The sequence below is a fragment of the Eumetopias jubatus genome, unplaced genomic scaffold (assembly GCF_037043125.1).
Source record: "Eumetopias jubatus isolate StellerSeaLion01/CBP00866 unplaced genomic scaffold, mEumJub1_p1.0 scaffold_17, whole genome shotgun sequence".
Lineage (NCBI taxonomy): Eukaryota > Metazoa > Chordata > Mammalia > Carnivora > Otariidae > Eumetopias > Eumetopias jubatus.
The window spans coordinates 56,377,492-56,402,210 of record NW_028274823.1 but is presented as its reverse complement, the minus strand read 5'-3'; the positions used below and the strand labels follow the sequence as shown (position 1 = coordinate 56,402,210).

Here is a 24,719-nt window from a genome sequence, read left to right as displayed (position 1 = left end):
CAAAAACAGTACTTCCTCCTTACCACATGTAATAACACACTCTAGTATTATATTCTAGATTTGGGGCTCTTTTATGAGAACTTTTTAAGATCTACTCTCTTAGCAACTTTCAAACGTACCATGCAGTGTTACTAACTATAATCGCCATGTTGTACATTTCGTCCTCATGAATTATTTATTTTATAACTGGAAGTTTGTAGCTTTTGATCCCCTTCACCCATTCTGCCTGCCTCGTACTCCCCAACTCTGGCAACCACACCAGTCTGTTCTCGGTATCTGTGAGCTGGGTCTTTGTTTTTTCAGGTTCCACATATAAGTGAGATCATTCAGAATTTGTCTTTGTCTGACTTGTTTCACTTAGCATAATGCCCTCAAGGTCCATCCTTGTTGTCACAAATGGCAAGATTTCCTTCTTTTTTATGGTCAGATAATATTCCGTTGTAAATATATACCACGTTTTCTGCATCCATCCATCCATCGGTGGACACTTAGGTTGCTTTGCTATGTTGACTGTTGCAAATAAAGCTGCAGTGAACATGGGGGTGCACATACCTTTTCAAGTTAGTGTTTCCTTTTTTTTTCCTTCCCGATAAATAAACAGAAGTGAGATTGCTGGATCATACGGTATTTCTATGTTAAGTTTAATATGGGGGGGATCCTCTATATTATTTTCCATAGTGACCACACAAATTTACGCTCTCTCCCATGGAGCACGGGGTTCCCTTTCCTCCACGTCCTCACCAACACTTGTTTCTTGTCTTTACGACAGTGGCCATTCTGACAGGCGTGAGGTGATAGCTCATCATGGTTTTGATTTGCATCTCCCTGCTGATCCGTGATGTTGAGCACCTTTTCATGTGTCTGTTGGCCATCTGGATGTCTTCTATGGGAGAATGTCTAGTCAGGTTCTCTGCCCATTTTTTTAATCAGATGTTTTTCTGCTGTTGCGTTTGCAGGAGTTCTTTATATATTTTGGATAGTAACCCCTTATCAGATTTGTGACTTGCGGATATTCTCTCCCATTCGGTTTGTTCCCTTTTCATGGTGTTGAGGGCTTCCTGGACTGGGCAGAAGCTTTGTAATTTGAGGTTGTCCCATTTATTTATTTTAGCTTTTGTTGCCTTTGCTTTTGGAGTCAGATCCAAAGTGTCGTCCCCATGCCTGGTGTCCAAGAGCCTACCACCTATGTTTTCTTCTAGGAGTTTTATGGGTTTCGGGTCTTGCATTCAAGTCTTTCCTCCACTTCGAGTTAATTTTTGTGCATGGTGTGAGACCATGGTCCAGCTTCATTCTTTTGCGTGTGGCTGTCCAGTTTTCCCAGCACCATTTCTTGGAGAGACTGTCTTTTCTCCAGTGAGTGTTCTTGGCTTCCTCGTCAAATATCAGTTGACCATATATGCGTGGGTCCATTTCTGGGCTCCCTGTTCCGTTCCGTTGATCTGTGTGTCTGTTCTTATGCTGCTCTTATCCTACTGTTTCCATTACTATAGCTTAAAAATACAGTTTGAAATGAGGGCACACGATGCCTCCAGCTTTGTTCTTTTCTGTCAAGATGATTTTGGCTGTTTGGGGTCTTTTGTGATTCCATATAAGTCTTAACGATTGTTCTATCTCAGAGCGGAAATGCCATTGGAATTTTGATAGCGATGACTTTGAATCTGTAGGTTGCTTTGGGTAGTGTGGACATTTTAACAATATTCATTCTTCCAACCTGTAAGCATGGAGTGTCTTTCCCTTTGTGTCTTCTTCAACTTCTTCCATCACATCTTATAGTTTTCACCTTAGTATAGTCTATTTTATTCCACCAAATTTTATTTTTTAAAAATGCTAATCATGACCCACCAAATTGATTTCATGACCAACTAATGTAAGTTTGAACATCTCTAGAAGAAGCCTCCTCTGCTTTACTATGCAATGATGATGGCGGTGGTGGTGGTGGTGGTATTAGCTCATGTTCCTCAAGTGCTCACTACAGGAGGCAGGGTGGTAAAGACCCCCAAGCTCCAGACTTAAACCTCTGCCATTTCTGAGCTATATGGCTTTGAGTAGGTTACTTGTATCCGCAGTGATCCAGTACAGCTACCAGTCACAGAAACCCCCCAAATAGTTTCTTAAACAAGATGGAAGTGTATTTCTCTCCCATGCCCATTTCTAGGATGTGGCCCTCATCTTCATGGTCCAAGGTGGTTGCTAGAGCTCCGGCCATCACATCCATATTCTAAGCTGCAGAATGAAGGACATGAAGAAGGGTACTCTCCTTCCCTTTTGAGAAGACTTCTGAGAAATATCTTGCAAACTTTTGCTTTCATGTCATTGACCAGAACTTAATTATATGGCCCTGCTTTGTCTACAGAGGAAACTGATGGCCAGTGTAGTATTTCTGGCAGTTAGCGTTGTGCCATCTAAAAATAATAATTTTTGTTCAGTTGAAAAAGGGAGCATGGGTGTGTAGTCTCTGCTGAATAACCTTTCGTGTGCCTCAGTTTTCTCTTCTGGAAAAGGGTGATGAGGTGCGTTCCTTATGGATGTGTTGTGGCACTTCGATGAGGTAATACACATAAAGAACCTAGCACATGTCAGCACAGTGTCTGACACAGAATAGGTGCTAAACAAACGACAGAGACTATTATCACATGCCCTGCCGAGCTCAGCAACTATGTGTGTTACTTCGTTGAACCCCCACCCCCATGACACCCTAGTGAGGTAGAAATTAGCCTCCCCGTTTTATAAATGAGAGCGTTGAGATTCAGAGAAGTTAGGTGTTTTCCTGAGGCCATATCTGCGGAAGGGGCAGAGCTGAGGCATGAATCCTTGTTTCTGGAATGCCAAAGTCCTTTCCTTTCACCATGAACTAACACAGCCTCTTCACGGAGACTGAATCACTCGCTCCCTGAGAGCCTGGTGAAACTGTGGGGCCCAGAGGTATGACAAGATGCACGCTGAACTTGACCGGGCGATGTCCAAGCTGAATCCAAGGCCAGGGCTCCCTCTGCCTGCTGAGCCACCTACAGCTGGTACCCCCTTCCCAGAGGAGAAACAGGACTGAGACAAAAGACCCCTCTAAGCTCCCCTTGTAACAAGATCCGTAAACTTAGGGGCTGGAAGTTAAGGGCCTTCAGTTTGTTAAATGACCCTGGGCAAGCCCCTTTTCTGTGCAAGCCTCAGTTTCTCCACCTGCAAAATGGAGGGAATGCCGCTCATCCCTCTCCCTGTTCTGGGGATATTGTTAGAACAGTGTGACTGGCATGTTTTGAAGTCCTTGGGAAACAAGTCTTTGTAAAGGAGAGGTGCTGCTTTCCTATGAGGGAGCTTCCCTGCATGAGAACATTCTGACTACTGGAGGTGGTGTGGGCGGGCGAGAGGGGGAACCCAAATGTCTGTGAGTGGGTGCTGTTTCTCAGGCATGAGTGCTCCCGGCACTCACTGAATGTGACCGTCTTGCCATCAAGTCCTGGGCTGAAGCAGCCCAGGTGAGTGAGGGCTAGGGCCGCACGCCTCTGCTGGTCTCAGAGATCACGGGTGATTTATAGTTCCTGCGTCGGACTTTGACCTTAATTTCTTCTGTCGTTGTGGGGCTGTAAAATTCATTAGGGACCCGCAGGCGGAGTGATGGAGATGTCAGGTGGGCAATCATGTGGGTATTTAATCTATCGGATGTGTGGCTTGCCATTTAGGGAGACAACAAGAGAATGTGGAATCAATACGGTTCATTAGTGAGCAGCACGCGCTGGCCCAATCAGCGCCCGCCAATGGCAGCAGGCATGGGGGGCGTGCCACCCGGGCTCTAAGTCACCTTGGAGTGAGGACACGTCCTGGCGCGTGGGTGGGACCAGCCCCAGCCCAGGTACTGCTCCCCACCTTCTCGCGAGACCTGGAACTTCCTGTTGCATCCTACGGGGGGCAAGGGGGAAGAGGGTCGGAGTCAGGGCAGGGGTGTGTGGTGAGATCCGATAATGGGGGAGCCATGGCTTGCACCCCCAGGGGGCTGATTAGACTGTCTTTTCTTCTTCCTTCCATCTCCTCTGCACATAAGGTCTCACTTAACTGAGCCTCAGCCACGGGGTCCGGCCCCACATCTCCCTGGCGCCCTCCCCTTCTCATCGTCTACCACACAATCCCAGCGTGATAACTGGCCCCAGAGAGGCCCTGCGTCCCTTCTGATTGTGAATGTCTCATTCACCCCCAGGCAGCCAGTTGCCTTCCCTCCTGCATCCCCAGAAAATGGCTTTCCGTAGCCCAGTTTTCTTTGTTTGATGGTCAGAGGTGATTTTTTTTTAAAGTCACTCAGTTGAGTCCTCCTCAAACCCAAGGGCATAAGGGAATGGACAGCGATGTAGAAGGGTTAGGAACTGGATTTTTTTTTTCCTTTTTGTTTTGTGTGTGTCAATGTCAGACAGAGTAGGGTTCAATTCCCAGCTCCACCAGGGACCAGCTGTGGGACCCTGAGCCACTGGCAGCTGTGAGGACAGGGACGTACTGTCTGGCTCGCCACGTGTGCCCAGCACCCAGCCTGTGTCTCGGGGCCTGGCTCCCCCAGACGCAGACCCTGAGACAGGACTCGCGGGCCTACAGTTTACTTGGGAGAGGTGGCCCCAGGAAACCCGGGACTGGGAAGTGAGAGGAGGTCACTAATGGGGGCGTTCTGAGGCCACTTACCACGGGGGGCTATTGGAGCTCTGTCCACTGAGACGTCCAACGGGAGAGTGAGCCCGTCCACCTCAGGGCAAGGAGGCTGGGGCATTGATCCATCGACTCCAGCCCCCAGAGTGAGCGCAGCTTCTGGGGATGTGGGTACCCCGGCAGGCTGACTGCTTCCTTGGGAAAAAAGCCTGCAGGCCAAGAGAGGCCCAGGTCCTGTCAGGAAAGCAGCCTCTGTTGGGCGGAGGTGAGCAGCAGGGGCTTGTGTGTGGCGCCGGAGGCTTCCACCAGCTGGGGCACTTTCCCCATCCATAAAACGAGGGCGGCCTTCGGACTTATTTCCCACAGTGGGAATGGAAGTGGAATGTGGACTAAACCGGGCTGAGCTGCTGTGACTGGTTTTCTAGTTATTATCGGCTGGAGCTGCTTCATCCGTAAAATGGGACTGTGATCCCCATCTTGCTGGTGCTTTTAAGGATTCGGGACAGATTGTGTCAAGTTCCTCACGCAATGCCAGGCCCACAGGTGATGCTCAGCAAGGCAGTGATCTCAGTTATCCCTGTGCCTCTGAGGGGGGGGCCCCCCGTCCCCCAGAGATGCCGGCTCCCACATCTCCCCGGCAGGAGGCCCAGGGCCCACCGGGCCCGCCCAGGCCCTGGGTGCTGGCAGCCGCCTGCCACCCTGACAGCCTCTGACATCCCGCAATTGCTTTCCCAGGGAGACTCCTTTAAGCACAGAGCTGCTGGCCAGAGCAATTTGCTCCCCATCAATTTTTATTTCCAGGTTTTAAAATAAAGAGAAAGAAGGGGGTAGGGGAGCCCAAGAACAATACGTGTCTGTAAGAACAAACAAGCGGGGGACCCCTCACACCCGGAGAGCACCTGTCAGCCCCACCCTCATCCCGCCTCCCCCTGCCACACGGACAAGATGGACGCCTTCACACGTGGGGCGGGGGCCGGGAGGAGGGCTTCTGCACGGCTGAGCCACGTCCCCTCCACCCCCGCCCGTCCTGCATGGGGCCCAGAGCTGTTAGAATTGGGGGTAGAAAACTAATACCTGCTCCCCTGGAGGCGGTTCCCCCTGCCAGGCACCGATCTAAAGCAACTTACATGCAACACTTTCTTTAATCCTCACGATGACCCCGTGAGGCAGGTACTATTAATCAGACCCATTTAACAGATGAGAGAGCTGAAGCTTAGAGTACATGTTTCTGTGGCGGTTCCTCCTCTCCCCCCCTTGTCCGCCCTCTCTTTCTCCCCCCCCCCACCCCCACATCGTATCCTTCTGGTGCCCTTGCCTCCTCAGAAGTCTATTCAGAACACTTCTGAATAGACCCCTGGCTTGTCACTGGTAGGAAGGACCTCGTGAGTCCTTCTTCATTTATAATCACTTGACTCCGCTGCAGTTTGTGGAGGGCCTCCTGTGTGCCATGCACCGGTTGGATGCAGGGGATGCGTGCGGAACAAGACAGGTCCTGCCCTCAGAAAGCTTACAGTCTGTGGGAGGAGATAGCCAGTGAATGCTCACCCCGATGTTCCTGCTGAAACCATGCCCTTCTCCCCACTGCATCCGGCCATCGGCCAGGGCCCGTCCATGCCGGCGGAGTCCAGCCAGCTCCCAGCACAGGCCTGACCACCCCAGTCCCAGCCCATGGCCCCTCACCTCTACTGACCACTGTGACCACCCCAGCTCCTAGCACATGCAGCAGCAAGCAGGCAGCTGAGTGAGCTTTTTCAGATGTAAATGGGTCCTGTCTGCCGAGCCTGCAGGGGTGAGAAGGAGCATTGTTGGCCCAGGGCAGTGGAGTGCAAGGGTTGTGAGGCCTGTCCCGTTGGGAGCCTGAAGAACAGGGTGGCAGGAGTGGAGTGATCCAGAGATGGCTCCGAGAGGAAGTCCGAGACTGCAGAGGCTGGCCCACCTCAGGGATCATGGAAGGCAGTTTGGATTTTGTCTTAAATGCCCTGGGAGCCTTTTGAGCTGGCCAGTGGGGTCTCCTATCATCATTCTGGCTCCGGCAGAGGATGGGCTGTCGAGGCCAGAGTAGAAGAGGCAGGTGAGTCGGGAGGTCGTGTAGCACACAGGCCCTGAAGCCCGCTGTCTTACTCGGGGTCCCGCAGCTGAATGGTTGCAGCAGAAGCTGGACCAGAACCCAGATCTCACTCTGCCATCCTGTTGGTATTTTCATGACAACTCACTTAGCCCAAATCCTTTGTGAGGCTCGGTGCCTCCAAGCAGAAGCGCATTCTGTCACTCAAGGCACAGAGAGACCAGCAGGGTTAGCAGAGAGGCTTTAACCCGACTTGTGCAGCAATTGGTTGTTAGAGGCTGTGGGGAAAACAGTGTTGAGAGATCCCGAGGACCTCCGTGCCCTCAGCGCCATGGTGAGTCAGTCTGCCATGGGCATGGGTAACGGAGTTGTGACTGTCCATCCCCGATCCATAATGGGACACAAGGGAGGAAAGGCCCTCTTCCCTTTCCCCACCACCAGCTGGGCCCCCACCCTTTTGTAACTCCACCCCCCCCATGAGTGACTCGACAGTCCCATGCGCTCTGAGCCTCTGTGCCCGGGCCCAGACTCCCCAGCAGCACCCTCCTGTCCAAAGGCCTCCTATATGCCCAGAAAGCCAAGAGCAGGGCCCAGGAGCTTTCCGGATTATATTTTTCTCTCTAGGATCTACAGCGTCCCTGAGCTCTCTCCTGAACCCTATTGTTCACTCCCTGGTACCACTGCCCACCGGGTTACCCTTGCACCTCAGCCCCTACACAGCATTTTCCTTAGAGCTACTGGCTACTTCCTCTCCTCTGAGGAGTGTGACCATCCCCCTGGCCGGCACCCCCGCGAAGGTGCTTAGAGCAATAGCTTCCAGCCAAACCCTTCTGCCCACCTAGCACCCGCCACATGCTCACCCATCAGCCCCGGCTTCCTTCTTAGATGATGAGCGAAACTGATACACCCAGCATTTCCCCCAGAAGTGCGGGGCTGACTAAACATTTCCCAGCCATTGGCTTCTGCCTCGTGTCCTAGAAAGGACCCCAAATCCTCTCACAGAGTGCCGTGGGAGGGCATGCAGGAGCACGGGAGAGGACCAGGCCTCATGGGCCTGATGAGGCCAAGTGGAGGTCTCCCGGCCTCTGGGCTCCTGGCTTCCTTCTGCGGAGTCCCTCCTGCCTCACGCCAGCCACACCAGCCTCCCAGAGCTTGCAAGAGTGCAGTTAATCTCCCATAGTTTAAGGAGTTATTCAGAGAGGCTCAGCGAATGATAAACGTGGAGAGCATTACCAGCAAAGCACCGGGGCTCCGTGGAGCTGTTTAAAAATGCATTCTCCCATGTAAATTTCTGCTCCATCAATCCTTATGACATGTCAAACATTGCTATTGTTTCCTGAACAAATTGTACCGTGTGCCCTTCTCTGCAGATTTGTGCACGGGAGCAGAACTGCTCGCCGGCGCCCACCGCCTGCCACCATTGCCGGGACCCAGGGCTGCTGGGGAGGCAGCTGGGCCCGCCTTGCTTCAGAGCAGAAGCCCCGTGCGGGGTGTCCGGGCGAGCATGCGTGACGGGGGTGCGGGCGCTGGTGGGGAGTGATTGAGTGAGTGCCTGCTGGCTGTCAGCCTGCAGGGAAGGGCACACAGGTGGCAGGGAGGGGGTGCGGAGGGGCCACAGGGGCTGAAACCAGGATGCCATGGGGGTTGCCCAAGACTGAGGGTGGGTGCAAGTGTGTGCATGTGTGTATGAGATTGTGTAGTGGGATGGGGTCCACCTGAGCCAGAGAGAAAGAAGATTTCTATGGGAGGCAGGAGGACAGGGATGTTTTGGGGGCTGTCTGAGCCACAGGGAGAGGAAGAGAGAGGGTACGTATGTGTGAGAGAGAGAGAGAGAAGGGTGGGGGAGCATGAGGACACAGGAAGAGAGAAGATGCAAGGACAAGACTTCCAGGCTATAGAGAAGGGTGGAGGCTGTTTGAAACCATGAGAGAGGAGGGTGTCTGTCCCCAGGGAGGGATCAGCGCTGTCAGAGTGGTGGCAGTTCGGAGGGAGACCCAGAGTGGTGGCAGTTCGGAGGGAGACCCGGGGGAAGGCCAGAGCAGGTAGGAGTCAGCTTGGGGCCTAAGCCCCAGCGTCGTGATGGGCCTTTGCGAGGCTATTGAGACGGACCGTAGTGGGGTGCAGACATACGTGATGGGGGCAGTGTGTCAGCAAAGGGAGGCCCTTGGTCCAGAGCAAATGAATGGAAGAGGGTAGGAGATGGTGACGGCTCATTGTGAAAATAGGCTGGGTCAGAAGGGGGCCCTTGGGAGGGGTTGGCACCTAACCACTCGTGAAATGGTGGGTCCTGGGAGTGGGCGTGAGATGTGATGAGCTGGGCTGGGCACAGAGCCCTGGCATATAAGTTAAAGGGAGGGCTGTACCCAGAGGGTGCTGGGTGAAGAGCCCCGGATGGGGCTGGGAAGGGTGCCCACAGTCAGTCAGGCTGCCCTGACTTTAGCAGGGGACAGCCTATCCCAGTCTAGGTCATGAGCCATGTGCACATACCAAGACCAAGCCTGGGCAGAGGTGGGGGGGGGGGGCCTTATTTGAGGGCCAAGGGTCTTGGCTGAGGGCCTGCCTCCTGGGAAACCACAGCCGGAGACCCCTGCTTCCTCTGCTGATGGGCATGGCCAGAGGTGCCGGAGCCGACCCCTTCCAGGCAGAGGCTGGGGCAGAGCCATTATGGCAAGAAGGAGACAGCCTGCGGGGACTCATCTGGCTTCCAGAGGGCAAGGACAGTGACCTCGTAGAGGCACCCTGGATCTCATGGCTGAGCTCTCAAACTGCAGGAAGATACCTCTCCCCCAGCCCCACCAACAGGGGCAGCAGGGGAGGGGAGTGGTTACTAGCACACGAGAGCACAGTTGAGTTCATATCTTGTACCATGGCCATTTGACCTTGAACAAGTTGATTGACCTCTCTGAGCCTCAGTTCCATCTGTAAAATGGGGATAACATTGGTTCTGGTCCCCCCAGCACCAGGGTAGGGCTGTCAGGAAGATGGAATGAAATAAAGGTGTGGCAAAACGTTGGGCACAGTGCATAGCTCAAAGTATGTGCTCGAAGGGCGATGGCCAGGGGCACCATCTTACCCTCCCCATAGCCAAGGGAAGATGGGCATTTCCGACTCAGGCCTGGCCAGTTTGGGAATTTGGCTATTCCCCCACTGCAGGCTCACCTTGTCTTAACCTTTGGAATTTCCCCTGCCATGCGTGCATATTTATTTTTTTCCTTTTTGTCAGCAGAAGAAAATTACACTTCGGCCGGCATTGTCCATCACGGAAATAAGCACTCACGATGCAATTATAAAGGCCTAGATGAGGGAATTAGTTTTGCTGGTAATGCCAGTGTTGGGGAGAATCAGAGTAGACGCCCTATAAACTGGGCGCTGGAAAGCAGCCAGTCCCAGCCGCACCCTCTCCCCGAGGCCTGCGGCGGGGCAGCTGTGGACCCTGCGTGCGGGCCCCTCTTCCTGGGCGGCACCCACTTGCGCTGGAGGAGGCTGGTGCTCTGAGCTGCCTCCGAGCTCCGTACCTGCCGTAGGGCCCTTCTCCCCAGGAGCTCCCAAGGGCTTCTCATATCCAGCCGGTGACCGCCCCATAGACCCAAATACACCCGGCCGAAGAGGTCTTTCCCGGGGTCTAAAATAGCAGCCCCGTCACCGGCTAGCCCCTTTGCTGTCCTCACAGTTGTATCATCGTCTGAAATTATGTTCTTCAGCTAGTTCTCCCCTGCATTCTCGTCTTCTGCCCTTCCCATCTGTAAGTCACATTCCAGCAAGGGCATTGGCCTACCTATAGCCATGACTCCAGGACCTGGTATGGTCGCTGGCACATTGCAAGAGCCCAGAAAATATTTACTGAATACTCAACTGAGGGGCTGGTCGTTGTCTTCACAGAGGTTCTCTCCGTGGTGTGCCAGGTGTCCTCCATCTGCCCCTCTACACCCACTCGGCCCCTTCCCACCTGCTCTGCACATGCCCCAGCAGGTTGATGGCATGGGCCATTTGCTGAGGCCCCCTACTCAGGCTGCAGAGCTCAGGGGCCACATCAGAGCTTGAGCGACTCGTTAGAGAGGCTTTAGAAATGTCAGCTGTGCCCCCTGGGTGAGCTGAACGGCCCTGCTCTGGCAGCTCACTGCCCACCGTGGCGTCCGCTGATGGAGGACATCAGCCCCCCCCCCCCCCGAAGGAAGGGCATGCCAGCCCTCAGTGACTGACGGTGGAAATCCCAGGTTTTACTAAATGTGGCAAAGATCTTGACCCCTGTGCTGGCCACAACAGGGGATACAAAAATGAGTTAGATACAGACTTCTCTGTCAAGGGGTGGACAAGGGGCATACACGGGCAGTTTTCAGAAATGGCAAATTCTACCACATATTCCAAAAGAGGTACAGCCAAGGGCTCTCGGGTCAAGAAGAGTGAGCAGTCGGGGAGCTCCTTCAGTGAGTGGGCATTTGGGGCGGGTCCTGAGGGCTGGGCTGGGGTTTGGATGGCAGTTACAGAATGAAGGGGTAGGTACAACCAGGCCATCAGAACCCAGAACAGCCCAGGTGCATCATGGGGCAGTGGGTGCAAGACTGCCAAAGCCAGCCAGGCCTCGACACCAGGGTGCTGGTCTGGATTTAATTCCGCAACAATGGGGAGCCACTGAAGATTTTTGAGCGGAGGAAATCACGTTAGCCGTTGGTTTTGACTTCTTGCCCCTGGGTAAGCAGTGAAGTGTACCAGAGTGTATCTGTGGGTAAGATTCTAGCCCTGGGGGAGGGTAGTGGGTACACAGGGACAGCGGAGGGGATGCCTGCAGCCCTGGTTTGGCATTTCTTAGAATTCCCAGGTACGGTGTGAGAGCTGGCCAGCTGGGCCGTCCCCTTCCCCCATCCCTGTAAGCTCTCTGACCGGCCCGTGAGACCCCGCACATAACCCTGCACGGAGGCGGATATACTCATTCCTAGAATTCTAAAAAAAAAAATGCCAGACCGGGGTTCTAGATGAGCCCCTCAGTTATGCTGCAGGCGTCCCCTCCGCTGTCTCTGTGTACCCACTGCCCTCCTCCAGGGCTAGAATCTTACCCACCGATACACTCTGGTACACTTCACTGCTTCCCAAGGCCCATCATTAGAGACCCAGGGGCAAGAAGTCAAAACCAACGGCTAACGCGACAGGAGAGAGGGTGTTCATGGCACGAGGAGGACATGTGTCCTCTGTGCACAGACCCTGGTCACTCCCTAACCCCTCCCTCATAAAGTGGGCCCAAGGGTCGCTCTCTGTTTGGCACTGGATTCATTTCAGTGGCGTGGGCATGAAGCAGGACTTGGGAAGAAGGCTGGTTGAAAAGTGCATGAGAAATAGAGTGGGGCAGGTAGGTCGTAGGCTGAGCAGGGTGCAGGCCCCAGCAGCGCCCTCCACTGGCCTAGCCAGCATGGCACGCTGCACCTCGGCTACACAGGCCCAACTCAGAGGCCACCTAACCCTCAAGGTGCAAAATGGTTTTAAACACAGGGATTTGGAGGCCGGCTCTGCCACTTAGCAGCGGAGAGCTCTTGGGCAGCTTTCCTATGGATGATCCTGTCTGCTTCCCATTAGGTAACGGCAAGGAGCAGGGGGTTATAACAGGACCCAGCTCACTGGCCTGGGGCCAGCATGAAAGACGCGTACGTGAATGCATGTTGCGGAGGTGTGGATGCAGACATAGGGGACAGAGATCGTGAGTCATGACCCCGCCGTGTCCCCGGGGAGCCAGAGCCCGGTGAGAGGAGACACAGCAGCTGAGAGCTTCCTCTTCATGACACCTTCAGAGCTGGGAGTCTTTCCCCAAGAGCCGAGCCCTAACCCAGCCTTGGGGAGCCAAGGAGGACAGAAGAGTGTGAGCCAGGCAGGGGAGGAAGAAAGCGGTCCGGGCAGAGGGAGCAGATAGGCTGGGCCAGTGTGGCCCAGAGCTGGGCATGGTCTGGCCTGGGTCAGAGATGAGGCTGGAGCTGGCAGCAGGGGCTGGGCCACAGCAGGGGCAGAGCCACAAGTGTGTGTGGAGGAAGAGGGACCATCCCCTGAGGGCACCAGTGAACCCAGGAGGGCCTTGTGGCAGGGTCTCCGAGTGATGGGATTTGCTGCCTCCTCCCAGGCACAGAGCCCTTGACCTAGCCCCCCTGTCGCTGGCACCAGCCCGAGCACCCTGGCGAGGGCCTCCGTGCTGGTGCCGGCAGCCCGAATCGTGGCAGGGGCACAAAAGCCACTTTCCATCTTCTTCTGATTCTGCTTCGTGCCTTTGAAAGATGAAAGTTCTCCCTCTCCTCTTCACTGGGCATACATATTTCATACGGTCATTAGACGGTGGCACTAAAGGACTCACAAACCTTCCCTGGTCAACATCAGCAGTGTGGGCGGGCAGTGAGAGGCCCCAGGGGAAAGGGGTCACTGCGGGAGCCCATGGCTGTGCCCAGCCTGCCGCAGGGGGAGGATGCGGGGACTGGGGCTGGGGGTTGGAGGCCAGGGTCTGCCCAGGGAGAGCAGACCGGCCCATCTGGTCGTGGCTGAGGCCGCTCCAGACCGCAGGGTGAAAGGGCCCGGACAAGGGGGACCTCCGGGGTCCTTCCTGCCCTGACAGTCTGAGTGCAATTTCACAGGTCACCCAGATAGGACACCCGCTTTGTCCCTGGGGCCGGGAAGCCCCTCATGGTTTGATGGGGCCCCTCACTTCCTGCACAACCCAGCCCTCGCTTGCTCTCCTCCTGATCCCCTCCACACCGCCTAGCTGCTCTCTCGGGTCCCTGGCCTCTTCTCTCAGCCCCTGTTGCTCCCTCCCCTTGGAATCCTGTCTCTTCCCTGGCTTTGCCCCATCTCTGCACCCCCTTCTTACCAGAATCCGTTCATTCCTTTTCCAAGCATTCATGCAGCCGCTGCTCTGTGCCAGGCCCCGAGTGCTGGGCGGGGAGCCCGGCAGGTGCGGTTCTGCCTCCCATGCCCTCCCCCCCCCCCAGATCCTTTCCTCTGACCCATCAGGATGCTGAGGCCGGGGTCGGTGATGTTTGGTCACCCGGTGACCTGCGCTGTTGACATTGGCCTGGAACTGGGGTCTCTAGGCCACACTGACCCCTCACCAAGGGGCCTGATGGCATCACCAGGCCAAGCTGCGCTTTACTATAGTTGAATCCTGCCACACGTGGTGATGATGATTAGTGGGGCGGAAGGGAGCTTCGGGACTCCTCCCCGCTTCCCCTCTGGTCCCTGGAAGGGACCTTATTCTGAGGAGCTTTGTCTCCTCTCCCTTGGAATCACCAGGCGTAGGTTCTTCTGAGAGCAAGCTCTCCTCTCGGTTCGGAAGCAATAACACACCGAGGCCAAGGGCACGGCAAGACAGCACTGGCTTCAAATCCCTGTGAAGCCTTGGGGAAGCTCTTTACCTTCTCTGTGCCTCAGTTTCCTTGTCTGTAAATTGGAGGTGGTGCTGATAATAGGACCTACCTTGTGGGGTGCTTCTGAAGATAAAATGTGTGGCAAGTGCGAGGTGCTCAGTAAATGGCAGTTGTCGTGAGGAGTGGCTCAGGGCACCAGGGAGGGTCTGTCCGGGAATCAGTCCCGCGTACGAGGGTGGCTTCCATGGCTCAGCGTCGTCTTTGTCACTTATTCGACATGCATCCCTGGGAACCTGTGGTGCACTCGGAGCCTGGCCGAGCGGAAGTCTGCACACAGTCTTCCAGAACGCACACAGTGGGGACGTTGAAAGGGAATCTGGTACAAGAGGCCGCCCCTGGCCCCAGAAATGGCTTCCTTCTGGATAACCAAGTCTTCTGGATAACCGAGATCTGAACCCTTTGGGTCTAAATGTTTTTTTTCACTTGGATGATTTGGTATCGAAATATATTATTCACTTATCTGCCTTCCTCAACTAAGTATACCGAACACAAATTTTTCTCCAACATTCAGGTTTATCATAACATTGAATTTAATAGATTTCACAGAATCTAGGAACTTGAAAGAGAACCTCAAAAAATACTTAGTACAAAGATACAGAGGGTGGAGGAAATAGAGGTTGGTAAAAGGGTATAAACTTTCGGCCGTAAGATGAATGAGGTCTGAGGATCTAATGTATAAGATGATGACTAGGGTTGATAACGCTGTATTGTAGAATTAAAATTTGCTAAGAGAGTAGAACTTAAGTGTCCTCACCAAAAAAGAAAAGAAAAAGGTAAATGAGAGAGGCGAGATGGATGTGTTAATTAACTCAGTGGGGGACATCCTTTTATAGCGTACACGTATATCAAATCATCACACTGTACACCTTAGATATGTTACCATTTTATTTGTCCATTATACCTCACTAAAGCTAAAAAATAAACGTATTTTTATTAGCAGAAACTCTTTCCCATCACAGTCTTATCGAGAAGCCCTGAATGTAAAGCAGATGTCCCCAAGGTCAGCCCACGGCCTTTGCCCCTGCCTTCTGGCGGCAGCTGCAGGCTGTCCCGCTCCAGGGCAGTGAGTGGCCTGAGGAGGGGGCAGAGTCCCAGTGCCCGGCACACAGTGTGTGCTTAATAAGGAAAGAACGAACGAATGAATGGTGTCATTTCACCTCCACTGTGGACTATGGCCATGCCAAGAATGGGGAAGAAGCCGGAAGTCCCACCCACAAAAGCCAAACCTCTGCTGAAACTGCCCTTGTCCTGGAGAAGACAGGAGATGGAAGGGGGCCCGACTGGGGTGGCCTAAAGAAAGGAACCGCAGGCTGGGAGTCGGGATCCCTGTTTCTGCCTCCCTTTGCTCGTGACCTGGCTCGTGACCTAGAATGGGCCTCACTGGGGTCGGGGCCTCAGTTTTGTGATCTTCGAAATGGGTGGAAATGTCTGTCTTCTTCATCATGTGGGACAGTTGTGAGGATAAAATGAGGTCATGATAACCATATGTGGTCTTTGAAAATGTAAAAGGCGGGACGACAGAACAGGCGGGCAGTGGTCACCACCATTGCCACAGTCATCCGCGTGAGGCAGGCCTCTCCCCCTCCCCCGTCTCATTCGATGGCAAGTGGCAGAAGCCAGGCTGGACCAGCCCGGGTAAAAGAGGTCTTGCTGGACTCACAAACCAAACTGAGGCTGGAAGGCGTGTCAGGGGCAGGACTCTAGAAGCCCCCCTTCCCCGAGGGGCCTTTCCCACCGGGAGGCACATCGGACACGGTTGCTTTGGGGACTGGGAGAGAAACACTGGAAGAGTCCACCAGATGGTGGAACCCACCTCCACCTTTGTTTGCAATACTTTGCAAACCTCCAAGCTGCCACCCCCAGGCCACATGTCCAAGACCTCTTCCCCAAGCCCTCTGAGCCTCTGCAGAGCATAAGCCTGCCTGGCCTGACAGGAGTCCAGAGGGGGGTGGTTTCCCCACGTTAGAGATTTAGGCAGAAGACCGATCCTCCAGAACTGGGCTCTCCACTCTCACTGTCAATAGCGCTTGGTGCCTGGGGGCACCCGTACTGAACAACGAACGCACCTCTAGAAAATGCAGCCAGAGGAGTTGCGTGGGAGGACCACGGGTTGGCTATGGACATTTCCCGGTGAGATCAGGAGCCTCGCTGGGTCTGGCAGCAATGACTTCTCATTCTGACCTTTGCAGGCAACAGACAATGACGTGGGCACCTTCGGGGAAGTCAACTACTTCTTCAGCGATGACCCTGACCGGTAAGACCCTGCCCCAGTGCCCCGCAACCCCATCCCCACCCCAGCAGTGGCACTCTGCTACTCACAAGGTTCAGGAAACTTCTCGGTGCCCGGGGAGGGTGCTGTGCTGCCGTGGCTAGAGCACTGAGCGGGGGAGTCAGAACCCACGGGCGCCACGGCCGGCGTCACCCTGGCCGTGGCACGGTCTTGGTCAAGTCCTCTAACGTCTCGGAGGCATCGCTTCTCTGACCCTCAAAAGATAGCCTTTAGCTTTGGGAATGAAGCAGCTCGGAAACGCTAGTGATGGCACCCTGCGAAGGCTATATCTGGGAACCCTTGCTGTGTGTCAGGCTCTGCGCCCAGGGCTTGCCGCACGTGATCGGATTTCATCCCCCCAAGCACTGGGCCCTGTTATCATCTGCGCTTTGCAGAGGAGGAAACTCAGAGAGGCTGAGTCATTTGCCCAAGGTCACACAGCTGGTAAGCTCTAGGGCCCAGCCTCTGCATGTGGTCTTCACCACTGGGATGCCTGGCCTCCAGCAGGAGGGGGCCCGCCACGTACCTCAGCCGTCGGGTGGGTGGTTTGCCTCACCGCCCGGCTGGGGGCAGCCTTGCCCTGTCACCCACCGTGGCTCTGGGCCATCTCTTTCCCTTGTAGCCAAGTTGAAGCCAGAGAGCAGGTCTGCTTCTATAAATGAAGGGTCTGGGATGCCTGGGTGGCTCAGTCGGTTAAGCGGCTGCCTTCAGCTCAGGTCATGATCCCAGGGTCCTGGGATCGAGTCCCACATCGGGCTCCCTGCTCAACGGGGACCCTGCTTCTCCCTCTGCCTGCCGCTCTCCTGCTTGTGCTCTGTCTCTCTCTCTCTCTCTCTGACAAATAAATAAATAAAATCTTTAAAAAAAAAATAAAAATGAAGGGTCTGATGCATCTGGACGCTCGACAGGATGAGGAAAACAGTGGCTGTCAGCTCGCATTCCGGGCCCTGGCTGTCTGTGGGAGTGCTCAGGAAGAGACAGAGATTGTTAGGCGCATCTGGCCATTCTCTGCCACTCCGGATGCAGCGTCAAGAGGGGAGGAAGGAGCCAGCCGCAGGAGGCATGCACAGGGCACCTCTATCCCTCAGGGCACCCGTGTCCCCACGGCCTCGTCCTGATCAACTTGGGTTTCCTTATCTCTTCCCATCTTCTTTTACTGGTCTTGGAGCCAGGACCTTCCAGGCTCAGAGGACCAGATCCGGGCATACAGGTGCCAACTTCCAACTCAAGGGAGGCTCCCAAGGGGCTGTTTAGAGGAGGCGGCCAGATGGATGGTCTCGCTGGACCACATTTCTCTCCGGGACACAGTTGCTAGGCTCTTAGCCAAGGCTTTGCCCTGGAGCAGAAGAGAAGGGCTCTCTCCCGAGAGATGACCAACCACCCCTCCCCTAGCTGGATGCTTTACCACGCACTTAAAACATTTTGGTGCAAAACCATCTGGGATGGCAGAATTTCTGACCGTGATTGTTCTCCAGCATCTAAACATCTACAGTGGGCAGAAACTCCTGTTCACAGCAGGAGGAGGGTCATTCTGCCTGAGTTTCCTCTCTGACGAAATCAACCTGCATCCTGCCTTTTCAGTACCCGACTGTTCCCCTCCCTCCTGTGGTCCTCACCCCTGCCCCCCACCTCCCACCCCACTCCCTGTTAGAAATAGGCACTCTTCTGATTCAGGGCAAGTGAAAAGACAGCAGATTTCTGACTTTATTTCTGTTTATCACCTCGGGCAAGGACAGGCTAGTAAATACAGGCCTTATCTGTGAGCTACTTTGCTTTACACCAAGGTCCCTTTCTCTCCCCCTGTCCCTCCTGACACAGGTTCTCTCTGGACAAGGACACAGGACTCATCATGCTCATTGCCAAACTGGACTATGAGCTCATCCAGCGCTTCACCTTGACCGTCATTGCCCGGGATGGGGGTGGTGAGGAGACCACAGGCCGGGTCAGGATCAACGTGTTGGATGTCAATGACAACGTGCCCACCTTCCAGAAGGATGCCTATGTGGGGGCCCTGAGGGAGAATGAGCCTTCTGTCACCCAGCTGGTGCGGCTCCGGGTAAGATGCCAGAGCATCCTGCGGTCCGGCCCCCCTCCCATCCGCCCACCGCCCTATGGAAGCTGCCGCAAGAGAGGCCAGCCCGCCATCCACAAAGAATTCAGCCCCGATTTGCGTCAGGCCTCTGAGCATTCCCTCGGGTCCCTGGCAACCAAGTGGGGCAAGTGCCTGGGTCAGCTTAAATTTCAGGTCACTCTTCAGCAAAGGAATGTCCTCCCCCTCTCCCTTGGCAAGTGGCGAGCAGGATCTCGCCGAAGGACCCCCATCCGGGCCCCTTGGTGGCTGCTTGGGATTGAGAAAGACCCCAGACCCCAGCTAGAAGGAACCGGAGACCATGTCACGGAAGGGGAAACGGGAGGGGAGAGGCCGTCCCCAGAGGCACGAGGAGGCAGTGGAGCAGTAGGGCCAGGGCCAGAACTCGGGACCCCACACTCCCAGTGTCTCCTGCAGTGAGCCCCCCCACGCAGAGTAACTCTGACCAGAGACATCTTAATGTCCCCGCTCCCCTCCCCCAGTGGGCCCACCCAGACTGAGAGGACCCAGAGCCTCCCTTTAGAACTGGATTCTGAAGCACGCAGGGATGAAGGCAAGGGATCAGGGGTGGGCACGGGGGGATGCAGAGAAGGCAGAACCCACCGACCATGCCAGCCTGCCCCACTCAGCTCCCGGTACACCAGAGTGCTCCTCTGTCTAGGAACAGAGACCCCTAAAAAGCAGATAATCAATTCAGTCACCCCAGAAGACCGTCAAGGAGAGGAGGGATCTCTGACCTCATTCCAGGGCATTCCCTCCACTTTGCATTCATGCAGTATGCATTTATTTGACACCTACTGTGTGCCAAAGATTGTGCCGGACTGTAGGTAAGCAGCAGCCATCAGGAAGTGGAAGGTTTCTGGGGCGCCTGGGTGGCTCAGATGGTTAAGCGTCTGCCTTCGGCTCAGGTCATGATCCCAGGGTCCCGGGATCAAGCCCCGCATCAGACTTCCTGCTCCACAGGAAGCCTGCTTCTCCCTCTCCCTCTGCCCCTGCTATGTCTCTCTCTGTCAAATAAATAAATAAAATCTTCTTTAAAAAGAAAAAGAAGTGTAAGGTTCCTGCTGGCATGGAGCTGACAGTCTGAGGGAGGCAAGCAGAAATGGAACAGGAAGCCACAGCTGGGTGCGGAGGGACTCATGGGGTGCACAGCACGCGGCCTACCTGGTCCAGAGGTCAGGGAAGGCCTCTGTGCGTGGGGTGTTCAAGCTGAGACCAAAGGATCTGGGAGATGGTTGTGGGTCGTGCCAGGGATGGTGGTGACCCTCTCCATCCCGGGGTAAGCCCCGGCCTTCCCTCTTTCCCCTAGGCCTCCAGCTGACCTTCCAGATTCCCACGCTACCTCCACACCCCGACATGAGGTCTGTCTGCTGGGAGCCAGAGGGTGGCCTCCAGCTGAGGGACAAGGGGGGCCTGGATCCCCCAAAGCAGGGGACCCTGAGGGGGCCAGCCCTCCCTTCCCGCCCAGCCTCTGAAGGCTCACGGGCCCTGTCTGTACTCTTCCCTCTAGGCAACGGATGAAGACTCCCCTCCCAACAACCAGATCACCTACAGCATCGTCAGCGCTTCCGCCTTTGGCAGCTACTTCGACATCAGCGTGTATGAGGGCTACGGAGGTAGGCGTGCTGGGGACGAGGGCCCAGCCCAGGGAGGAGAAGTGGTGGGCCAGAGCAAGGCTGCACCCTCATGCCCCTCTGAGGGGGGGGGGGGCGGCGTCTGTCTCTGGACACCCTGGACAACCCAGGGAGCTGACCCACAGCCCATCAGCGGGGGCGAGTGACACAGGCCTGGCATCGCCCTTCTCTAGGATCAGCTCTGTCTTTCTCTGGGTCTCAGCCATGGGCAGCCCCACATCCAATATTACCACAGTCTGCAAGGCCCCTCGTTCTTACCCAGGCTGCCTGGCCAGGTCCATAAGGTAGAGGCTTGTCAGCCACGCCTCCCAGTGCTCTGGGCCGGCTTCAGCTGCCTTCCAGGTGGTGGCCATTCCCTGCTTGGCTCAGGCACAGTCCCAGACTCTGGACCTTGCCCCGCCAGCCCCCCGTGACTCCTGATCCCCAGAACCCGGGCAGGGGGTAGCAGCAGTAGCCTTCAGCTCCACGATCTTGAGACCCCGTTGTTTTTCAGATGAGGGGCAACAAAGGCCCAGCGACAGGGAGTGACTTGCCCGAGGTCATACAGCAGAGGGGTCCAGACACGGGTGATCTGACTCTCGGTTGCCTCTGCAGCCTCTTCTTTCAGCACCTCTGTCTCCACACCAGAACCCAGCCTCTTTGAATCCCTTGACACTCTCCCCTTCGGGGTCACTGCCATGTCTTTGGCAGAGTCTGCTCCTTCTGCCAGGAAAACCCTTCCTCCCTGTCTCTTTGCTCTGCCTCCCTTTGGCCTTTAAGCCGATAACCTCTGGCTAGCTTTGAGGGTTCATTTGGACCTCCCCTCCTCTGGGAAGCTTCCCGAATGCTTGAAGATGGGTTAGGTGCCCCCAGTGCAGAACAGATGCGCTTTGGGTGACTCTGAGTCCAGCACTCTGTCCTCTTCTTGAGTAGACCCTCCCTTAGGTTTTATATTACGAAAGCAATGCTTCTGCTTCCATTTTCCGCATAGAAAGTGGTGATTTCATATTGTCTTAATGCCCCGGCCAACCACCTATGCCCCCCATGCCGGAGCCAATATGCCTTCCCTCCCCAAGCAGGAGCGACCCATGGGAGAGCTCAGGCATATGCAGTGGTGGGGACATGAGACGGGGGCATCTCTCAACTCCCCCCAAATCCTCCCTCTCCACCTCTGCCTGCCTCTGGCTTTAGGGGTGTCTTCACCACCTTCAAGCAGAGTTCTGAGAGTAAAGTTGGCAACACCCGAGTGTCCTCCCAAGGCTGCTGGACGGGATGGGCATGGAGAGCCCACGGGGTAAAGGGAGCAGGCGAGGGAGGGAAGAAGAGAGAGGAGAAGGGCCATGGGAGGAAACGGGCAGGGCCGGAGGAGACCGAGGAGGGAGCTGCCATCTGCATCCCACTGTTGGCATCACCCCCGGCTGCCCTGAGGCTGGGCGGTAAGTGGGTGAACTCTGTGAGTATCTGGAGGGAGAACTTGGTAAGAGAACAAACTAGAGAGCCTGGGGCATGACCCTGTCCTCCGAGCAGCTTCCAAACTGATGGAGAGTGCCAGATAAGTGGGTGAGACAGTCAGACAGATAAGCAGGCAATACCACCTACTGGAGAAGGACCTGGGCTCTGGATTCAGACAAACCTAGGCTCACGTCCCGCCTCTATCAAGGTTCTAGCTGTGTGACTTTGGGCAAGTTATTGAGCCTCTCTGAGCTTGGTTTCCTCACCTGTAAAGTGCTTACATCACCACCAAGATAGTCAACACCTGCCGTGCTCTCAGCACTGTGCCGCACATACCAGGCCGTCAGTAAACCCAAGTCAAGAGCGTGAGGCTCCAGGAGTTCAGAGCAAGGGCCGGGGCTGGGGGCGGGGAATGAGGCAGAGCAGGCCAGCCTGGGCCAGCCACACCCTCTTTGGCCAAAGGAGCCCCCTGGCTGGATAGGCATCCGAAGTCTGCTTACAGGGGGCCTGGGGCCCTGTTCCTGTCATTTCAGTGATCAGCGTGAGCCGTCCCCTGGATTATGAGCAGATACCCAACGGGCTGATTTACCTGACGGTCATGGCCAAGGACGCTGGCAACCCCCCTCTGAACAGCACTGTTCCCGTCACCATCGAGGTGTTTGTAAGTACCCAGGGGTGCTGGTCTTGCCCTTTCAGGGTAAGGGGTGGTGAGTGCTTCCCAGAGTGTTGGGGGCCCTGCCTGAAGCCAGTGGTGCCAGACTATGTCCCTACAGCCTTGGCTGTCCCCGTAGCTCTGGGACTCACCCAGCAGACTGTCCCAGAGGCTGCCCGTCGCAAACTTCAGCCATTGCTGCAGCAGCCACGCTGCCTCCCGGCTCAGCCGGGGAGGCCAGGCCCTGGAATGCGAGAAGAACCCCATCATCCTGCTCTAACTTCATTAGGGGGCCTCAGGACCCCCGCTGATGGGAAACAGGAACTGAGGCTCAAGCAGGAGGAAATGTCACAGGATTCCCTCATCTAGAGCCATACTTTGTGAAGCTCAAGGGAATTACAGGGAGGTCGTCCCTCTTGTGTCTCTTCCTCTCTCTATACCCCCTCTTCCTTTTTTCTTTCCTTTGCCCTCTGCTCTGAAGATCTAAAGGGGCCTGAAACCAAACCACAGCTTGTCTGACATGAATATCAAGCACACGTTAGTGCTCTCCGTGTCTGAAATTATCAGTCACTGAACCCGTCTCCGTGCGGGTTCATTTGCCCCGTGCTCCTCCCCTAGTGATGGCAGGGATGCAGATCGTGGTCTGACGGGCCACCAGTGGGCCTTTCCCCACCAGAGACCGCCCCACTGCGCATGTGCAAGCATGCCCCCCGCCCCCCATCTCATAAAAGCTGCTGCCTGCCAGAGCGGGTGAATGCATGTTGACGGAAGAGTTAGTGCATTACGGGCTCCAGGAGGATTGGATCAGATCGTCAGGTTGGGAGCTACACCGTGATCTGACGTATGCTCAGGAAAATCTCTTCTGGAGCAGGCGTGCTGGATGACCTTCCTGCCCCAGATGGCGCCAGATGGCATCACTAGCAGCCTCTGGGGCTGACCCACACCTGGCTTTGCTAAGCCTCACCCTCCCAACCCAAGGCAGAGGCTCCAGGGCCAACTGCCGAGTGGGACGGTCCTTGCTTGCTGCATAGGACGGGCTGGCAGTGATGAGGCCGAGGGTGATGGCTTGGGGGGAGCCTGCAGGTGGGCATGCGGGAGCAGGATTTAGGGGTGGTATCGGAGGGTGAGGCTGTGCAGAACCAGCAAAGGGAAAAGCAGAGAATCCGGGGCCCCACAGGTTTCAGGAGGTGGCGGGACGCCAGAGGGAGGGGGCAGCTGGGAAAGAGGAGATCCACAGAAGCCTAAACACTCGCTGCTTGCCTTTTACCCGCAGCCCCCCACTTTGAAGCACCGAGGTGGGGGGCACCAAAGAGCCAGAATGCATTCCCCGCCAATCGTGATCACGTCTTGGTATTCTTCTCCCCGTGGCCCTGACCCTAGTTTACCAATCTTGATTAAACACAGCCCCCAAAGCGCCCCAGTCCTGGTCATGCTCCTAAGCCCAACCGCCCCACCCACCATTTTCAACCAGCTGGTGTTCTCCACTCAGGCACGGTGACTTCTCCCTGTGTGCAGGTGCAGCAGCAGGGCCGGGGCGGGGGTGGGGGGGGGGGAGGATGTGGAACCTGCCCCCTCCTCAGGGAATGGAGGAAGGAACATAGTTTTGGAGGTGTATGGCTTTGAAAACCAACTCTGCCACTCTCTAACTCTATGACCTGGGGTCCTTAACTCTGTCTCTCTGAGCCTCAGTTTCTTCATATGCAAAATGGGGATAATCGTGGTACTGCATCATGGTATTGTCGTGAGGATGGAGATCACGCAGGTGGCACTTGGCACCTGTAAAGTTCGCTGTCATCACAGCTGATAAGACAGACGTGCATACCACTGGCAGCATCCGTGCTCCAGGCTATCTCCAGTACAAGTGAGAATTCCAGAGAACTCAGCCAGACAGAGAAGAATGCGCTCTCAGTTCGGGGGAAGTGGATGAGGGAGAGGGTGAGAATAGGGGAGGTGTCGGGAAATAAGTTGAGGTGTTTTACACCAGCCCAGAGAGGGACAGGCAGAATTGGCCACATGGAAATTAAAACTTCTTGAGCGCCCCTAACTTGTCGGGTGCTTTCACATTACACAATCTCTCCCAATCCCCTTCCACAGATGAGGCAGTCTAGCAGGTCCAGGATCCCCAGTGCCTTTCTCACTTTCTGGCTAGTAAGCGGCACTTGAGTTTGCTTCCAGTCCTAGTAAGCTGGGATTTCAGTCCTGACCTGTCTGACTCCTGAGTTCACATCCTTTCCACTACATTCCGAGGCCTGAAGCCTCAGAAATCCCTAGCTGCATGCAACTGAGACCAGTACACCTCAAGGTTCATGCGAATCTCCTGGAGATCTTCTTAAAATGCACATTCTTGTTTAGTGAGTCTAAGCAAGGGCTGAGCCTCTGCATTCCCAACAAGCTCCAGGCAACATTGATGCTTCAGGTCAGGGGACCACATTTTGAGTAGGAAGACCTTCAAAGGTCTGCCCCAGTGGGATCTTAAAACCCAGGGACTGCCCCAAACCTCAGCTTCCCCACCTGTGGCTCAGTTAAGGAACCCAGAAAGGGCCTCTTTCTCCCTTCCTCAGCTTCTCC

At 55.3% G+C, this 24,719-nt stretch overlaps 1 protein-coding gene across 3 annotated transcripts in view; it reads left to right on the top strand.

Annotated features, from left to right (window-relative positions):
- LOC114214127 (cadherin-23) overlaps positions 1–24,719 on the top strand; it is a 262,865-nt gene that overhangs the window by 180,842 nt on the left and 57,304 nt on the right. For all 3 annotated transcript variants that reach the window (XM_088020174.1, XM_088020173.1, XM_088020175.1), the window contains exons 12-15: positions 16,266–16,330; positions 18,164–18,401; positions 19,945–20,050; positions 22,033–22,160. In XM_088020174.1, the coding sequence (XP_087876300.1) occupies positions 16,266–16,330; positions 18,164–18,401; positions 19,945–20,050; positions 22,033–22,160 (537 nt within the window). The remainder of the gene's footprint in view (positions 1–16,265; positions 16,331–18,163; positions 18,402–19,944; positions 20,051–22,032; positions 22,161–24,719) is intronic.